General features: G+C 32.9%; 1 protein-coding gene across 1 annotated transcript; it reads left to right on the forward strand.

The window, feature by feature from the left end:
• Positions 1-5,457: 5,457 nt before the first annotated feature.
• LOC107015297 (21 kDa protein-like) lies at positions 5,458-6,329 on the forward strand. The gene has a single exon (XM_015215520.2). The coding sequence runs from the start codon at positions 5,512-5,514 to the stop codon at positions 6,100-6,102; it is 591 nt and encodes a 196-aa protein (XP_015071006.1). The 5' UTR covers positions 5,458-5,511; the 3' UTR covers positions 6,103-6,329.
• Positions 6,330-19,170: the final 12,841 nt, after the last annotated feature.

Below are 19,170 nucleotides of genomic sequence, written 5' to 3' on the forward strand. Positions count from 1 at the left end.
TTCTTTTAAGTAAAGAGAGAGTATTTTGTTCCCACTGCTTTTAACATAATGTTTTCACATTGTCTAGACTCCTTTAATTGCCGGTCGTCAAACAAAAAATAATATAATAAGGTAACAAAAATAGCACATCTTGATCATCGTCATCAGAAATTTTCCCAAGTTACACACACATGGGAGTTGGTTAGGGTTAGTATATCGTTTGAATATTACTCTCGTTTGGTAGTTGATTCGAAGATAAATAATATAGATATTAAATTTTACATAAAATTAATATAATATTTAATTTATAATTTAAAAATTCGTTATTTAAAAGTTTTGAAAATAATTGTACATAAATAATGAAATAAATAATACACAAATAACCAAGCTCCTCATAATTATTTCTTTATAACATAATATATAAATTTTCTCACAACTAATAATCTATATATTATTACAAGATCCGAATAACTCTACTCAAACTATCGAAACGAGGCATTGGTTGATAGCAATTCAAAGTTATTGTATTTTTCTTAGAGGTTGTGTGGCGAAACTTAAAAATATTTTGTTTACTGTATTGAATGATTGAATCTGTAATAATTTGCTTTATTTTCCTACAATTTGAAAGCCAAAATAATTTATGTCCTGACCAATTCTTTTAAGAAAAGTGATTCCATTTAAAACTTTAAATAATTGCAAAAACGACATGTACAGTTTTTACTTTACTCCAACTATTAGTACGACGTTTGATCGTGCGATATCATATTATGAGATGGTATCAGTGTTTGGATATATTATTTTATATTGATTTCATCTCATAATTTCGTATAATGAGATGTGATATTATATTCTTCAAAAATCATGATATAGAATCACATAGTGATACCATATCATGATTTGAGATGTTTTAATATAAAAATTGATCCACGAATTTATATTTTGTTAAAACAACCCCACATTTATAACTACTAACCATTTGTTTCACAAGTAAATAAAATTTATGATCACATCATTACGTTTTTAAATTTATTATTTTCACCTACATAAAATTTATTATTCTCACTAACATATAGTCACTTTATCTCACACTTTACGATCGTTGAGTAATAAAATCTTGAAGAGCTCGTGAAAGGTGTTTCATTTTTACTTAAATATATTGATGAAGCAATAAGTGGACAACAAATAATTCTGTCATAATTTATATATAATTTTATGATTTTTTGTTGATTTGATAATATTGAATAAACAATTGAGGTTATTTTAATAGTTTTAGAACTTATGGGAGTTTTATGTTTATAAGAAAATAAACAACACCAAATTTTCTTATCATATGTGCAAACAAAATTTAAATTTCGTCTCATGATTCTATGTCATGATATCATATCATGATTCTGTATCATGATACCATATCGCATAACCAAACGGGTCCTTAATATCCTATCAAAATCGTTTTTGTTATTTAAAGGACAACAAAACGATTCACCTTTTGACCCAAAAAATACAAAACACTTATTTAACGTATTAATATCATATTCAGACCTTATTTACTTTACTAAAATAAAAATATGAGGAAGCGAAAGTGCATCTATAACTAAGAAAACTCACTGTGAATATGTGCTATTACGTCTTATCAGCAAAGTCACCACTACTTTAAAGTGAAAAAAATATGGTATTCAAATTGCATCTTTTGATTCTCTATCATCATTTCAGAAAAATATTTATTTATTTCTCATTCACACTTTCTTTTAAAATCCAACAAATATGATAGGACATGTCAAATATGCATCTTGTGAGATAAAAAAAAATAATAGTTGAGTGGTTTATTGTTCTTAAAATAATAAAAATAAACTTTAACAGACTTAAGTGACTTTGTTATCCCCAGAAATAACTTTTAATAGCATGTTCACATAAGTTGAGTGAGAATTTAACTCTCTTTGATGTGAGATTTCATTCATAATTATCTTGATATATGTAACTCAATGCAATTACGATAAATCGATGTATATATTCATAGTTAATGAGACGTGATTTTATTTATAATATGTAACATGAATATTTTAAATTCTATTTTTTTATTATCATAAAAAATTTCATATTATACTTTTTAAAAAATAATAATTAATTTTAAAATCGATCTAATATAATGTGTATCAATGTCATTATCATGACTCATGATTATCCATAATGTCAATAGATTTTGCTTTAACTCCGCAGTCCGCTACGGCGGGTAGAGATGGATCACATTAATACATAATTTTCTTCAAAACCAAACCCTTAAATTAATGCTTGATTATTGCATTTCTCACTGTGTATATATAGGCTTCATGTCAGAGGTGGACCCATGTTGACCAGCTGGTGCATTAATTTCAATGAAAAAAAAGTATAAATTACAATATTATTAATTATACATTGAAAAATTTTCTTATTTATTATACGGACAACACTAAATTAAATTAAATTAAATTTAATATGAAATGAATGAACATAAGAAAAAATAAGAGAGAGGGTAGAAGATTCAACTTAGAAAAAATTACTTTTATGCTTCGAGCTTCCTCTAAGCTCTGGTGATGACAACAATAACAACAAGACATAAAAAATAAACAGCATAATCAAACGATTTTTTTAAAATAAAAGATTATATATGAAACATTTTCACTTTATAGAATTTTTTAACTACGTGGTTTAATTTTTTTGTTTTGTATAATTCACATGTTTATATAATTTGAAATTTATATATACTTTTGTATAATTTATAAATTGTATAACTGATGTTTGTAATTGTTTAAATTCGTTATTTTGAGGTTATACAAAAATAACTGAGTTATACAAATGTATCCGCGAATGATAAAAATCCACAACTTATACAAGTGAGGCAGCTTAAATTGTATCTACAACCCATAAATATGGAAATTATATCTAAGGAGTATAAATAAATTTATTATAGTGACTATTTGTGAAAATTCCCCTTAATTTTAAAGTAACTATTAACGACTTAAAAGGTAGCCGGGGAGGGGGGGGGGATGCTTATAGGTGCTAATGAAACTCAAACATACGAACACTCTTTCAAGTGCACCTGAAATCACTTCATCACTATATTACGTTATTGTGTCAAGAGTGTTCAAAATATAATATCTAATTATTTTCTATGTCATTTTATTTATATATACGATATTATTTTCAATGAAAGGTGTCCTATTGGACACTCTCGCAACAACGCACCTCCATCCCCAAAGTGATCAGTCCGATAAATCATTATCCCTCACTTTTCACTAAAACTTTTATAGAAAATTATGTTAAGATGATATAGTTCTCCACATTTCTAAATTTTTCTCAAATTTTATTGTATAAATTGTGTTGAATATGTTATTGTTGTTATTGTTAGAAAACGAGACACAGAACCTGGAGAACTAACACTTCTATACATTATGGAATAAAAGATTACAAATCATATTGGTACACAAGAAGTTAAGAAGCAAAAGAAAATAAAATACCTATAATGTCTAAATATGTTTTACCAGACTTAACATATTTAAATATATACTCTTACTCATATTAAGAATGTCTATACAATATTTACCAAACATTACAGAAAACTGTGAGTTATATGGGGATTTTTCTAGGGAATAGTATGAAAATCCGCAAGAAACTTATTTTCCTGCAAATTTCATACTAATCCCCATGTAATTCCCTTATTTTTTTAAATGTGAAAGGAGTGTGATTCATCTTCTTTCTATGACTATTTGATTTCAAATGTAAGAAAATTAAAAGTCCCCTTTTTATTATTGATGTGTGATTTTCTTATTGTTAAATGTAAAAGGAGTGTGATTCCTCTAGTTTAGTTAGATTTACAAGGATTGTGATTTCTTTATTTTTTATTGTGAAAGATATGTGATTCTCTAATTTTATTTTAAATTTACTAGTTAAAATTGTGATTAAGTTGAATAGTTTTTTGAATTCATAGGGACATTCATCCTTAAATATCTAAATGGATAATTTTTTGATAAGCAATAACGTTCTAGTGAGTTCACACCCAACTTTATGATCTTTTTTAATGATTTGTCCCGTCAGATGGTCCTGCGCTCGAAATCACGAAAAGAAAAAATTATATCATATCTCGAAATACATAATTATTCAACAGAGATAAGATTAAAATTTTAACTTGGAATGAGAAAAGTATCAAGAAAAGATCTGCAAAGAGAGATCTGGTGAAGAAATAGATCATTAATGACTGACATTATATAAGATCTATCAGTATGAATCAGTGGCGGAGCCACATGTAGTGAAGGGGTGTCAACCGACACCCCTTCGTCGGAAAATTACAGTATGTAGCTAGAATAAAAATATTTTTTTATGTATATATATATATATATATATATATATATATATATTACATATTGACACTCCTTTGCTTTTACACGATTTTATTTTTTTAGATTTTGACACCCCTAAGATAAAATTCTAGCTCCGCCACTGATATGCATATGATGGGATAAAAGTAGTAGCCAGGTCAGAAAAATCTTCAAAGAATACATCCTGTGATTACAACATGCTGAATCAAAGTATCTAGATGAATTACATAAAGGAGTAACTAGAGTTGCCGGGTTGTTACCAGTTGGAGAAAGGAGTTGACTAAGGAGAGATTGAAGGTCAATATTGATGAAGTTCTAGAATTGTTAGTTACTACAGAAACTGAATTTGATGGTTGACTCAAACGAGATTGATTTTTGTTCTGAGGATAAGTAGTGCAATTCTCAATCAAATATATTCTTTATGTTCTTTTGATTCTTTATGTGGATGATATGATTATTATTGGTGATGATACTGCTGATATTTAATAGGTAAAAGAATTTTTGTATACTAATTTTGGGACGAGGTATTTGGAATCTCTCAACTATTTCTTGGGCATTGAAGTTCTCACATCTGATAATGGAATTTCTCTATCTCAAATTAAATATGCTATTAATTTGTGATCAAAAGCAGATATTAGCGACAATAAAATTGAGAGCACACCTTTTGAGCATAATGTGCGATTTTCTCCAATTAATGATACTTTATTGTCTAATGTCATTCTTTATCGAATACTTATAGATAGCCTTATCTATGTGATCGTTACTCACCTTTCACTAAAAAAATCTATTGATATTTATGTCAAAATAAAATTCTTGACATTATAATTTTTTCTCAAATTTTATCGTATATAGTAAATATATTATTATTGGTGTTAACATGTTGAAATCTTGGGCCGTTTCTACTCGCTGCCCTACATATTAATGCAAACACGCCAAATGCTCGAATACCGACATGCGTTTGAATAACTTGGTAGATAAATAAACACTAATGTGTGAATATATTGTTTTAAATAAAATCTACGGACAAACGTGTCAGAAATATTATGGGGAAATTGGGACCGATTAGTGGGACCCCTAATCTGCTCGCTAAACCCAATCAATGGGGTCTATAAAGACAGTAGGAAGAGTACCCATTCCTCTTCAGCACTACTCTAACAAACCAAAAAAAAAAAATCATTCAAAAATGGCCGCAGCAAAACTGTTATTTCTCGCAGCACTTTTCCTCTCTCTTTCCTACCTCACCGGCGCGGCGGGCAACGCCGCAGCCTCCAACAGTTTCATAAAAAGCTCTTGTAAATCCACTACTTTTCCCGATGTATGCGTTGCTTCCCTTTCCGGTTACGCACAAGCCATTAAAAACAATCAATTGCAGCTGGTGAAAACGGCTTTGTCCGTGAGCCTTAATAAAGCCGAATCTACAAAAGGATTCGTTAGCAAGCTGGTGAAATTCAAGGGATTGAAGCCGAGAGAGTATGCAGCTATCAAGGATTGCGTTGAGGAAACGAGTGATAGTATAGATCGGCTAAGCAGATCTGTGAATGAGCTGAAAAGTTTGGATCGTAGCCATGGGAAAGCCGATTTCCAGTGGCATATGAGTAACGTAGAGACATGGGTAAGTGCTGCTATCACAGATGAGAATACTTGTACTGATGGATTTGCCGGCCGGGCTTTGAATGGCAAAATTAAGGCTTCGATTAGAAGTCATATAGCTAATCTAGCTCAGGTTACTAGCAATGCACTGGCCTTAATCAACCAATATGCTGCAAATCATTGATTAATTAGCTACGTTAATTATGTTTAGAGTGTTTGAGCTTAATTATGGGTTTTTGCCTTTTTTCCTTCTTTGCTTGTTTGGTACTCTGTAAATTGCGCTACGAGATGTTTCCTTCTTGTCCTCTACGGGATGTTATGTTGTATACACAACTTATGAATATTAGTTATGCATAATTTAATTGTACGCTAATTTTATTTTATTGAATAAAAATATTTACTAGTTGTATATATTACTTCTCTCACTTAATTCATCTAATATTGGTTGATTCTATAATATTATAAATCTTGGATTTTATAAATACTTATTAGTTGTATATTTTTTCTTGTTTTAATTTATGAAACATAATTAAATTTGGAGAGTTAATTTTTTTTATATTAATCATGTATGAAAAATATATAATCCTTGTGATTTATGAAAAACAAATTAGATATTTAGAAGTTACGAATAATTCACAAAATGAACTGTTTAGGCATATGAATACAGGTCAAAAACTTTCTTATTGACTCAAAATTAGATCTATATCATATAAATGAAAATAAAGGGAAGATTATAAATTATCTTATTACGAATGAAATAAAATAATTTAAGATAGTGAGATCTTCTTTAAAATAAAACTAATATTAAAAGAGGCTCGTTTCAAATTATCTATTATAAGTTTGAAATAATTGTCCCAAACTGTATGTTATTTAAAAATGCTAAATAAAATTAATTATTCCTTTTCCATTTGATTCTTAATTATAATTATCTTTTAAGATTATAAATATATCTCAATTGTGGAGTGATGATAGATAAATAAAAATTATATTCAATAAAAAAAAATTATATCTTATGACACAAATAAAAATGTTAAAAAAAAACTCTACATATATATATATATATGAGTTAGGTGGAAAGACGATTATCAAAACATTCTTAAGCTTTATGTTGAGATTATTGCTTTCAATCAATGATAGAAAATCATGAAATCAAGCGTCACCTTCACTGTATTACTAATTAATTAAACAAAGATATGGTCAAACAGCCGAAAAGGTCTATTACTATTTTAATTCTCTCAATCCATTTTTCCTAAATAGATATTTATTTTATTTATTCAATTTAATAAATCAAAAAATAGTTTATCATTTTCAATTTATTTTGTCCTTTTCTTAATTTCTATTATTTCCTAGTAGTTAAACATTTTATAATTAATAAAGATGATATAATATTAAGTCAAATCAAATATAGAGTGAGGAAATTAGTAATGGAGGCAAAATCCTATGAGTAGATCCAAGGAAAGCCAGGTTATCCTTTTTGTGTATGACAAAGACGTGTTATAAATTATAACTAATTATTTTATTGGAACAAATATAATGGTAATAGTAGCTTTCAACCACCTCGCTCATATATAATGAATGAAATTAAATGAAATGTGTCTATCAAGTTCCTTTCTTTTTGCATAATATTGAGTTAAGATTAATTAATTTATAAATAGAAAATTTGCTGATTTTTGGAACTAAGTGAGTTTAGTTTTTTTCTTTTTTGTAATTATTCTGAGCCCTGAGGGCCATAAACACGTATTATGTGTGGTTTTTTAATTATATCTATTTTGAATAATTTATATAATGGCATACGTATTAAAATTAAAATTTTTAATGTAGATAATTATTTAATTTTACTTTATTTACTGTCTTTTCGGTTTTAAAATTGAAAATTGATATTTGTTGAGTGATTAATTTATTAAGATAGACAATTATTTATCCTCAAATAATTCAAGTGAAAAATAGTAAACATGGCAAAAATATTGTTCTTCTCTTAACAAGTTAGAAAGCATAAAAAATAATATTGTCCGACAATCATCTACCTTGATATACTTACATAATAATTCAAAGGTTAGCCGAAAAGAATCTTTTTATAGAGTTTTAATTCAAACACAAGACGATGTGGAAACAATGAACAAAACACTTGATAAAAATAAAATATGCATTACTAATCACGACATTACCAGTCTCTCCATTACTAATATCTACACTATTGATCCCAATGTTATCAATCTTTGTACCAAACCACCCCATATTGTGTAAGCTTGCCTTGAAAGTTAACCCTTTCATTTATTTTGAGAATAGGAAAGCTGATCGATAGCATATAGGGTAGATGAAACAAATAAATTCCCTTGCTGAATATATACTTATTTCACTTTCAAAAGGACATGCCTTGAGATTTGCCTAACGTGATTACGCCTTTACGATTTGACATTGTGGGTTTTTGAATCTAAGAACTTCATTACACAAGCTGCTAAAGGGAGAGTGACTTTTTCTTCTATATATATAGAGAGGTGGAGGTTCATAGGTTCAAACAAACTCAATGACTACTAATCTATGGATGTCGTTGTAATATAAGAATGTTTAGATAAACAATTGTTTAATGAAATGCACACGCTTTCTTCATCTTCCCTTTTTTTGTAAAAAAAGAACAACAGATTTTAGATATGGCTTATTCAAGCATGTTTTTGAACTTCTTTCCTTACATTTTGGAACAATTGTCGTAAAAGTTGTCACAACGTAGATTGAAGTTTTGAAGATATTTTTTTTAAAACAAATATGCTTTTGATATTATTGTTCTTCTTTCTAAAGGTGCTCTATTTCATACTTCAACTTAACAAGGTATGCACGCAATATTATATACGATTTGTAGAAATGGAATTTTATTGGTTCTATTAACATGACTCAGTTTCATATTTTATTTGAAAACGGAAGATACGTTCAATTGTTGAAAAATGTCATGATAGGTGAAATTGTAATGAAATTTTTTCAAATTTATTTGTTTACCTGATTATAAGTATTTTCATATGAATATTCTGTATGTTTGTAAATATCTAGAGTAATTTCCCTAGATAGTCACCTATGTTTGGGAAATTTGCTAGAAATATCACTTATATTTATTTTAGGACTACAATATCACTCAACTTTATCTATTTTTCTTAAACTATACTTGACACAAAAAATACATTATCTCTCTCCTATTAGGATGCCATGTCACATTATTTATTTTTTATTTATTAAAAAAATATGCTTTAAACTTATTTTATCATTAGTTCGCAATATGTTTTTTTTTTTAAATATTGTTTCTATTTATGTTTTTTGGAAAATGTTTTGTTTTTTAAGATACATAAAGATAAATTTTAAAAATGAATGAAAAAAAAAATTTCATTTCTACAACTAACTACTAATGGATTGGATTGTTTTAACTATTTTTTAAAATAAGTATTTTAATTTTTTAATGATAATTATTATTTTTTACTATAAGTTTTTTAATTAATTTTTAAAATAATAATTATAGTTTTTATGGTGCACTTTTTCTTCTCCTATTTAGATAGATACTTTTACATTCTATTTTGTTGGAGCATTCCCTAAAATCACTGAAAATGTGATATATAAATATACATTACAGTTTTTTTATAAAATAATTCAATTTTCAATTTTCATTCTTTAACCTTAAAAATTGAAATTTGAAGCATTTAAATATCTTTTGTCTTTTTTTTCCGTAACAGTCATTATTGTTTTTATAAAAAAAAAATAGTTCGATTTCATTTTGTTTCTTTAAAATTGAAATTAGAAGCATTTAAAAATCATCCATTTTTTGCCGTTACAATTTTTTAAACAAAAGAATGCTTTTTTCTATTTAAAATAGCTGTATTAAAATTTCTGTTTTTTTAATTGTATTTTTAGAGCATATTTAAAATGTTTTTTGAAAAATTAAAATTCTTGAATATTTGTGGTGCTGACATGTGACACTTTTTACTTCTCCTATTATATATAGATAGATTTTTTTAAAAAAAAAAGACAAATCAACATATTATACCCAGTAAAACAATTACATTAAGAACTGTAATATGAGCTCCTTCGATTCTTCAAGAAAATATGTGAATAGGAGAGAAGTAATGTATTTTTTTGTGTCAAGTATATTCTGAGAAAAAATAGGCAAAGTTGAATAATATCATAATCCTAAAACAAACATAAGTGATATTCTTAGATAATTTATCATAATCCTAAAACAAACATAAGTGATATTCTTAACTAATTTCCCAACATGGGATAACTATCTAGAGAAATTACTCAAATATCTAACCACAAGTCCAATTATAAATATAGAATTACGAAGCTCAATGGAGTAGTCGTCTTGTGAAGCAGCTTTATTACACCTTAATATGCAATCTTTTTGTAGTAGATAATATTATTTAATAACTAAGTTCTTCTATTACATATTAAAATTTTGTTAGACTCTACGAGCTAGACGTATTTAATTTGATTTGAAATTTTATGAGCTAGGTTCAATTTTAATTAGGATTTTTAGAGGCTATTCAATTCTGAACCTTAATTCATGTCTATATAAAGTGTATTATATTCCTTAGAAAAGACAGCTAGAATATTTCACAAATTTATAAAGTATTCATAAAGAGATTATATTCAAATAATTCTAATTCGAGAAGTATGTCACTAGCGACCCTCTCAAATCACGTAGATATTGTTTATGTGAGAAGAATTAATAGAGCATCAAAGCTATACCCATATTAATTTATCAATACAATATTCTTATTTCTTTATATTTCATTTGTAATTAATTTTTTATCACTTTAAAATTTATTGTAAACATACACTTACAATAAGTACCTATTTTGTTAGGAGTTTTTTTATTTGTTTTATTAGTCACAAAGAATAATGTGTAATAGGATAGAGTAAGGATCCGTTTGGCCATAGATTTTGCAAGTAAAATTTGGAAAAGAACTTGGCAAATTTTGTTTGTTCATACACTTTAAACCTAACTTATATATTTTACAAAAATAATTTATTTATTGACGCCAACCAATTCAATTAGCTCCCCATCTGCCAACTAACTCAATAAATACACTTTTCTGTTATATAGAACATATACGTACATGGGCTTTTATATCAAAAAAATTAGTTGAACAACCATAGTAAAAGCTCTGTGGCAGTTCTCTCTGGAGAAACAAAATGAAGGTAATTTGTAACAACCTACATACTTTTTCTTATAGTGAATTGTGTTTAGATTGAACTTGCTTAAATTGATTTGTATGAATATGTTCTCTTGTCTAGGTTAAGAGTTATGAATAATAAGAACCTTGTGTTTTTTTTTTACATTCGACTGGCGTAACTAATTTTTCGGGCTTGTTTGTTAAGTTTTGTAATGCCCATTATTCCTGAAGCTGGTTTTGAGATTTCCGACGAGAACTCTATGACTTCACCTTTTCCGATTAAGAGTGTAATATATTTTCAATCGTGTTCGTACGTCTTTCATTTTAAGTAAAGACATGCTTTCAGATTTTGTGCACTCTAAAAAAAATTAAGTTATGCATATGATGTGTTGTCATGTTGATGTTGTATTGTAGAAACGTAAAAAAATGAATAAATCACGTGGTTCAGCGGGCTGATAAATGGACTGATGAAGAAACATCAATCCTTATAAGTGTCTTGCATGATGATGCGAGAAAGTTCGAATTTAAAGGTTATGCCATCGGTGGTCCACAATTAATAGAAGTTAGGAATGAGTTTTTTGAGAAAATTGGAAATAGAGATTTCTATTTGCTATGTAATACAAATTTATGATTAGTTTTGATAGTTTTAAAAACTTACGGGTATAAATCATATTTTTTTTAAAAATGAAATATGTTTCCAAATTCTATGGCCAAACACATGGTGAAATTTCATCCAAATTTTCATCCAAATAATATTTGCAAAAAAAATTAAAATATCTAAGTACCATCAACATATTGAATCTGTACTTTTAGAAAACTCTTGATCTATTACAAATTATTGAGTATTTGAGTCAAATTTTTTTTAATTAAAAAATACAACTATCACATACAAATGGAATATTCTACCATCACAGATACAAAATTACAGGCTTTTTAAATAGTTGGAATGTGTGCAAAGATAATTTTAATCTTTATTTAAGGTTCCGTTTACAAAATATAATATGACTTGTTACACTTTTTTTTTGCTCGAGGCGTTACGTTTTTTTCAATTTAAGTGATGATATTGATTAAGGACTATTTTATTTTTTTAGAGTTGTGACTTGGAATTAAGTCATAATGTTACAAGTCACCTTGTTTTAATCCCTAATAAAAAGGAAATGACTCTTTATTTTAGTCTGCAAACTAGAAATTCGGGTAAGAAATTTTGTTGACCGAGGAGAATTAAGTTTTAGGCAACCCTCAAGTTTCATGATTCTAGCACGGTTGCTTTTATTGACTTCTACTTATCTTGACTATTTTTGGATATATTGTATAGGCCATGATTTGCTTATCTTTTAATTGTTGAATTTTTTTAGCCTTAAATCGGATGTATAACTGCATTCTAGATCTTGAGTCTTGACATTAGAGACATAACTATCTCTTTGTATCACACTTAATAATTTTATTATTTTTTAGTCTCTACTTTAAATCAATGGAAGTTAATTATATTTTTTTGACAAGGTGCGTCAACACATCCTTGAGTTTTTTTATGTCTCAAGAAAGATGTGTAACCACATTATTTTAAATTGAAATCGATATTTTCAACCGGTCATATAGCTATTCTAATGCTTATCTATTGCTAGAAAGGTTAAATGTATTATTAGTGACTAAATTATTTTATACTTTTCATATTCATGACTACTATTTAAATAATAAAGTCTAAAATCTTAAACAAATAAAAAATATTATTTTCATATTCAAATTTGATATGGATGCATTTACATTTTAGTTTACTTTCAAGTTATGACAAAAAACAATTAAAATAAAAAGTAAAAATTTACAACTCTTTTATCTCTTAATTTTTCTAAAATAAATATTTTTAATAAAGCGGCCTAACAAACTATTAGAATAATTCTAGGTAAATCACATAAATATGCTATATTACAAAAATTTTACCATTTATGGCAACAAATTTTTTTTAACTAATATAACATTTTTTTTAAAACTAAAGAATTGTGTGGTCTTCGACTATTTTTCAACCATTTTTCCTCTTCTTCTTCGACCTTTCTTTCTTTCTTTTCCACACCTTCTTCTTTGTCTCTTTTCTTTTTCTTTTAAAGACTATGGCCTAATTTATCCTCGACCTCTTCCTTTTTTAAAGAAAAATACTTGTTCTTCTCTTTAAACTTTTCATCTAAATAACTATATTTCTCAAATCAGTTTTTGTCCATGTCACTATTTTTATCCAAAAACAAGATTAAAAAAAGAAACAAAAAGACCGGAGATTTGTATAAATTACATTTTTAAGCAGAAATTTCAAATCTTTAAAATTACAGAAACAAGAGTTCACCATTGATGATTTTGAAATCATTATTTGAATTTTACGAATTTGTGATAAGTTTGAATAGGTAATTCCTAGAAATAATTGAAAAATATTGTTTGGAGTTCATATCTCAATTTTAAGAAGGTTTGGTTCAATTTATAATAATTGATTTTAGGAGAAATATTAGATTGAAATGAATTAAATATAGCGTTAAAATTGTCTTGTAACTCTATTAAAGATGAATTAGATAATACAATTTTAGTGCAAATTTAATTTATTTTGAAGTTTTTTAATTTATACTATTGGATACTTGTTTAGTTCATTATTGATATAACTTATCAGTTTATTTATCATTGTCATGTCTTTCTTTAATTACGTTTCCATTCATTCTTAATTTTCTTTTCTAATTCAACTTTAAAAACTGTGTAATACAATTCTTGATGTAAATTTAATTCATTTCACAGTTTTTTGATTTATTTGTTACTATTGATTACTTGTTTAATTCATTATTGATACAACTTTAATTTACTCTACAAATCATTGTCTTGTTTGTCATTAGTTACGTTTTCATTCGTTCTTAATTCTCTCTTCTTATTCAAATTTAGTACCGTGTAATACAAATTTAATTCATGTTGCAGTTTTTTATTTATTTGTTTGTTCCTATATTGGATACTTGTTTAATTCATTATTGATACAAGTGTAATTCACTCTATAAATCACTTTCTAATAATTTTTTTGTTACGTTTTTTATTCATGCTTAATTTTCTCTTCTACCTCAACTTTAATATTTGTGTAATACACTTTTAAATACAAGTTTAATTCATTTTGCAATTAATTGATTGATTTGTTGCAATTGGTTACTTGTTTAATTTATTATTGATACAAATTTTATTCAATTTACATGCAGATCAAAGAATGTTCTTTTGTTTTCTACATTCTGCATTCATATTTAATTCTCTTCTAATAATTCAACTTTAATATGTTTGTAATATATTTTTAATTCAAGTTTAATTCATTTTGCAGTTTGTTATGCCTTTTCATTTACTATGATTATACTATTTCTCTTCTAATAATTCAACTTTAATATGTTTGCAATATATTTTTAATTAAAATTTAATTAATTTTTTTACAGTTTTTTATGCCTCTTCATGTTACGATTATATTATTTGTCTAATTAACTATATGATCCAAATTTTATACAATCTAGAATAATTGACTATTCTATAAAAAAAAAAAAGGAAAAAGAGCAATAGTAAGAGAAGAAAGAGCAACCAAAATTTAAAAAAAACAAAAAAGGACAACAGAAAGAAAGAAAGAAAGAGAGAAAAAGAGAGAGCGAGATAGAGAAAAGGAGAAAGAAAGAAAGAGCGAGACAGAGAAAACTAAAAATTAAAAAAATTGATATAAATGGTAATAATTGAAGAGTATATTTAAAATAAGTAATTATTTTTTAAAAGGAATCCACTCACATTATTAATCCATAATTCTTTTGGATAATTAATTGATTTTAAATTAGACACAAGACTACTTAATTGATAACAACATATAGTATCAAATGAAAAATAATGTACAATAGAACAAATGGGAAATATTTCAATATTATTGTATCAAAATTAAACACACCTAAATTTCGAGCAAACTTCATAACATTGGAATCAAGTATTGTATGATCTTAAAAGTAAAAATACAATAAAAATAAATTGGTACCTCTTGCGAAAATTCAATATTACGAAAAGGAAACAATCCTAATAAAAAACCGCAAATCTGAAACCACGAAAATGAATCTCAACCTTACTTTTTGTAACGACTTGTTTAGTCGTTTTAAGCAGCAGATTTTATTTCTGGAAAAACTGTCTGAGTCGACGGAACCCACGACGGACCGTCACAGACCCTTTAGTGAAATTGAGTCTCTGAACTCTGTGACGGAGCAGCAGGACGGACCGTCGTGGGCACGACGGACCGTCACAGACCCTTTAGTGAAATTGAGTCTCTGAACTCTGTGACGGAGCAGCAGGACGGACCGTCGTGGGCACGACGGACCGTCACAGACCCTTTAGTGAAATTGAGTCTCTGAACTCTGTGACGGAGCAGCAGGACGGACCGTCGTGGGCACGACGGACCGTCACAGACCCTTTAGTGAAATTGAGTCTCTGAACTCTGTGACGGAGCAGCAGGACGGACCGTCGTGGGCACGACGGACCGTCACAGACCCTTTAGTGAAATTGAGTCTCTGAACTCTGTGACGGAGCAGCAGGACGGACCGTCGTGGGCACGACGGACCGTCACAGACCCTTTAGTGAAATTGAGTCTCTGAACTCTGTGACGGAGCAGCAGGACGGACCGTCGTGGGCACGACGGACCGTCACAGACCCTTTAGTGAAATTGAGTCTCTGAACTCTGTGACGGAGCAGCAGGACGGACCGTCGTGGGCACGACGGACCGTCACAGACCCTTTAGTGAAATTGAGTCTCTGAACTCTGTGACGGAGCAGCAGGACGGACCGTCGTGGGCACGACGGACCGTCACAGACCCTTTAGTGAAATTGAGTCTCTGAACTCTGTGACGGAGCAGCAGGACGGACCGTCGTGGGCACGACGGACCGTCACAGACCCTTTAGTGAAATTGAGTCTCTGAACTCTGTGACGGAGCAGCAGGACGGACCGTCGTGGGCACGACGGACCGTCACAGACCCTTTAGTGAAATTGAGTCTCTGAACTCTGTGACGGAGCAGCAGGACGGACCGTCGTGGGCACGACGGACCGTCACAGACCCTTTAGTGAAATTGAGTCTCTGAACTCTGTGACGGAGCAGCAGGACGGACCGTCGTGGGCACGACGGACCGTCACAGACCCTTTAGTGAAATTGAGTCTCTGAACTCTGTGACGGAGCAGCAGGACGGACCGTCGTGGGCACGACGGACCGTCACAGACCCTTTAGTGAAATTGAGTCTCTGAACTCTGTGACGGAGCAGCAGGACGGACCGTCGTGGGCACGACGGACCGTCACAGACCCTTTAGTGAAATTGAGTCTCTGAACTCTGTGACGGAGCAGCAGGACGGACCGTCGTGGGCACGACGGACCGTCACAGACCCTTTAGTGAAATTGAGTCTCTGAACTCTGTGACGGAGCAGCAGGACGGACCGTCGTGGGCACGACGGACCGTCACAGACCCTTTAGTGAAATTGAGTCTCTGAACTCTGTGACGGAGCAGCAGGACGGACCGTCGTGGGCACGACGGACCGTCACAGACCCTTTAGTGAAATTGAGTCTCTGAACTCTGTGACGGAGCAGCAGGACGGACCGTCGTGGGCACGACGGACCGTCACAGACCCTTTAGTGAAATTGAGTCTCTGAACTCTGTGACGGAGCAGCAGGACGGACCGTCGTGGGCACGACGGACCGTCACAGACCCTTTAGTGAAATTGAGTCTCTGAACTCTGTGACGGAGCAGCAGGACGGACCGTCGTGGGCACGACGGACCGTCACAGACCCTTTAGTGAAATTGAGTCTCTGAACTCTGTGACGGAGCAGCAGGACGGACCGTCGTGGGCACGACGGACCGTCACAGACCCTTTAGTGAAATTGAGTCTCTGAACTCTGTGACGGAGCAGCAGGACGGACCGTCGTGGGCACGACGGACCGTCACAGACCCTTTAGTGAAATTGAGTCTCTGAACTCTGTGACGGAGCAGCAGGACGGACCGTCGTGGGCACGACGGACCGTCACAGACCCTTTAGTGAAATTGAGTCTCTGAACTCTGTGACGGAGCAGCAGGACGGACCGTCGTGGGCACGACGGACCGTCACAGACCCTTTAGTGAAATTGAGTCTCTGAACTCTGTGACGGAGCAGCAGGACGGACCGTCGTGGGCACGACGGACCGTCACAGACCCTTTAGTGAAATTGAGTCTCTGAACTCTGTGACGGAGCAGCAGGACGGACCGTCGTGGGCACGACGGACCGTCACAGACCCTTTAGTGAAATTGAGTCTCTGAACTCTGTGACGGAGCAGCAGGACGGACCGTCGTGGGCACGACGGACCGTCACAGACCCTTTAGTGAAATTGAGTCTCTGAACTCTGTGACGGAGCAGCAGGACGGACCGTCGTGGGCACGACGGACCGTCACAGACCCTTTAGTGAAATTGAGTCTCTGAACTCTGTGACGGAGCAGCAGGACGGACCGTCGTGGGCACGACGGACCGTCACAGACCCTTTAGTGAAATTGAGTCTCTGAACTCTGTGACGGAGCAGCAGGACGGACCGTCGTGGGCACGACGGACCGTCACAGACCCTTTAGTGAAATTGAGTCTCTGAACTCTGTGACGGAGCAGCAGGACGGACCGTCGTGGGCACGACGGACCGTCACAGACCCTTTAGTGAAATTGAGTCTCTGAACTCTGTGACGGAGCAGCAGGACGGACCGTCGTGGGCACGACGGACCGTCACAGACCCTTTAGTGAAATTGAGTCTCTGAACTCTGTGACGGAGCAGCAGGACGGACCGTCGTGGGCACGACGGACCGTCACAGACCCTTTAGTGAAATTGAGTCTCTGAACTCTGTGACGGAGCAGCAGGACGGACCGTCGTGGGCACGACGGACCGTCACAGACCCTTTAGTGAAATTGAGTCTCTGAACTCTGTGACGGAGCAGCAGGACGGACCGTCGTGGGCACGACGGACCGTCACAGACCCTTTAGTGAAATTGAGTCTCTGAACTCTGTGACGGAGCAGCAGGACGGACCGTCGTGGGCACGACGGACCGTCACAGACCCTTTAGTGAAATTGAGTCTCTGAACTCTGTGACGGAGCAGCAGGACGGACCGTCGTGGGCACGACGGACCGTCACAGACCCTTTAGTGAAATTGAGTCTCTGAACTCTGTGACGGAGCAGCAGGACGGACCGTCGTGGGCACGACGGACCGTCACAGACCCTTTAGTGAAATTGAGTCTCTGAACTCTGTGACGGAGCAGCAGGACGGACCGTCGTGGGCACGACGGACCGTCACAGACCCTTTAGTGAAATTGAGTCTCTGAACTCTGTGACGGAGCAGCAGGACGGACCGTCGTGGGCACGACGGACCGTCACAGACCCTTTAGTGAAATTGAGTCTCTGAACTCTGTGACGGAGCAGCAGGACGGACCGTCGTGGGCACGACGGACCGTCACAGACCCTTTAGTGAAATTGAGTCTCTGAACTCTGTGACGGAGCAGCAGGACGGACCGTCGTGGGCACGACGGACCGTCACAGACCCTTTAGTGAAATTGAGTCTCTGAACTCTGTGACGGAGCAGCAGGACGGACCGTCGTGGGCACGACGGACCGTCACAGACCCTTTAGTGAAATTGAGTCTCTGAACTCTGTGACGGAGCAGCAGGACGGACCGTCGTGGGCACGACGGACCGTCACAGACCCTTTAGTGAAATTGAGTCTCTGAACTCTGTGACGGAGCAGCAGGACGGACCGTCGTGGGCACGACGGACCGTCACAGACCCTTTAGTGAAATTGAGTCTCTGAACTCTGTGACGGAGCAGCAGGACGGACCGTCGTGGGCACGACGGACCGTCACAGACCCTTTAGTGAAATTGAGTCTCTGAACTCTGTGACGGAGCAGCAGGACGGACCGTCGTGGGCACGACGGACCGTCACAGACCCTTTAGTGAAATTGAGTCTCTGAACTCTGTGACGGAGCAGCAGGACGGACCGTCGTGGGCACGACGGACCGTCACAGACCCTTTAGTGAAATTGAGTCTCTGAACTCTGTGACGGAGCAGCAGGACGGACCGTCGTGGGCACGACG

The sequence above is a fragment of the Solanum pennellii genome, chromosome 3 (assembly GCF_001406875.1).
Source record: "Solanum pennellii chromosome 3, SPENNV200".
In the NCBI taxonomy this organism is placed as follows: domain Eukaryota; kingdom Viridiplantae; phylum Streptophyta; class Magnoliopsida; order Solanales; family Solanaceae; genus Solanum; species Solanum pennellii.

Coding starts and splice junctions, on each gene's coding strand:
- LOC107015297 (XM_015215520.2), top strand. CDS start 5,512: ATGGCCGCAGCAAAACTGTTATTTCTCGCAGCACTTTTCCTCTCTCTT.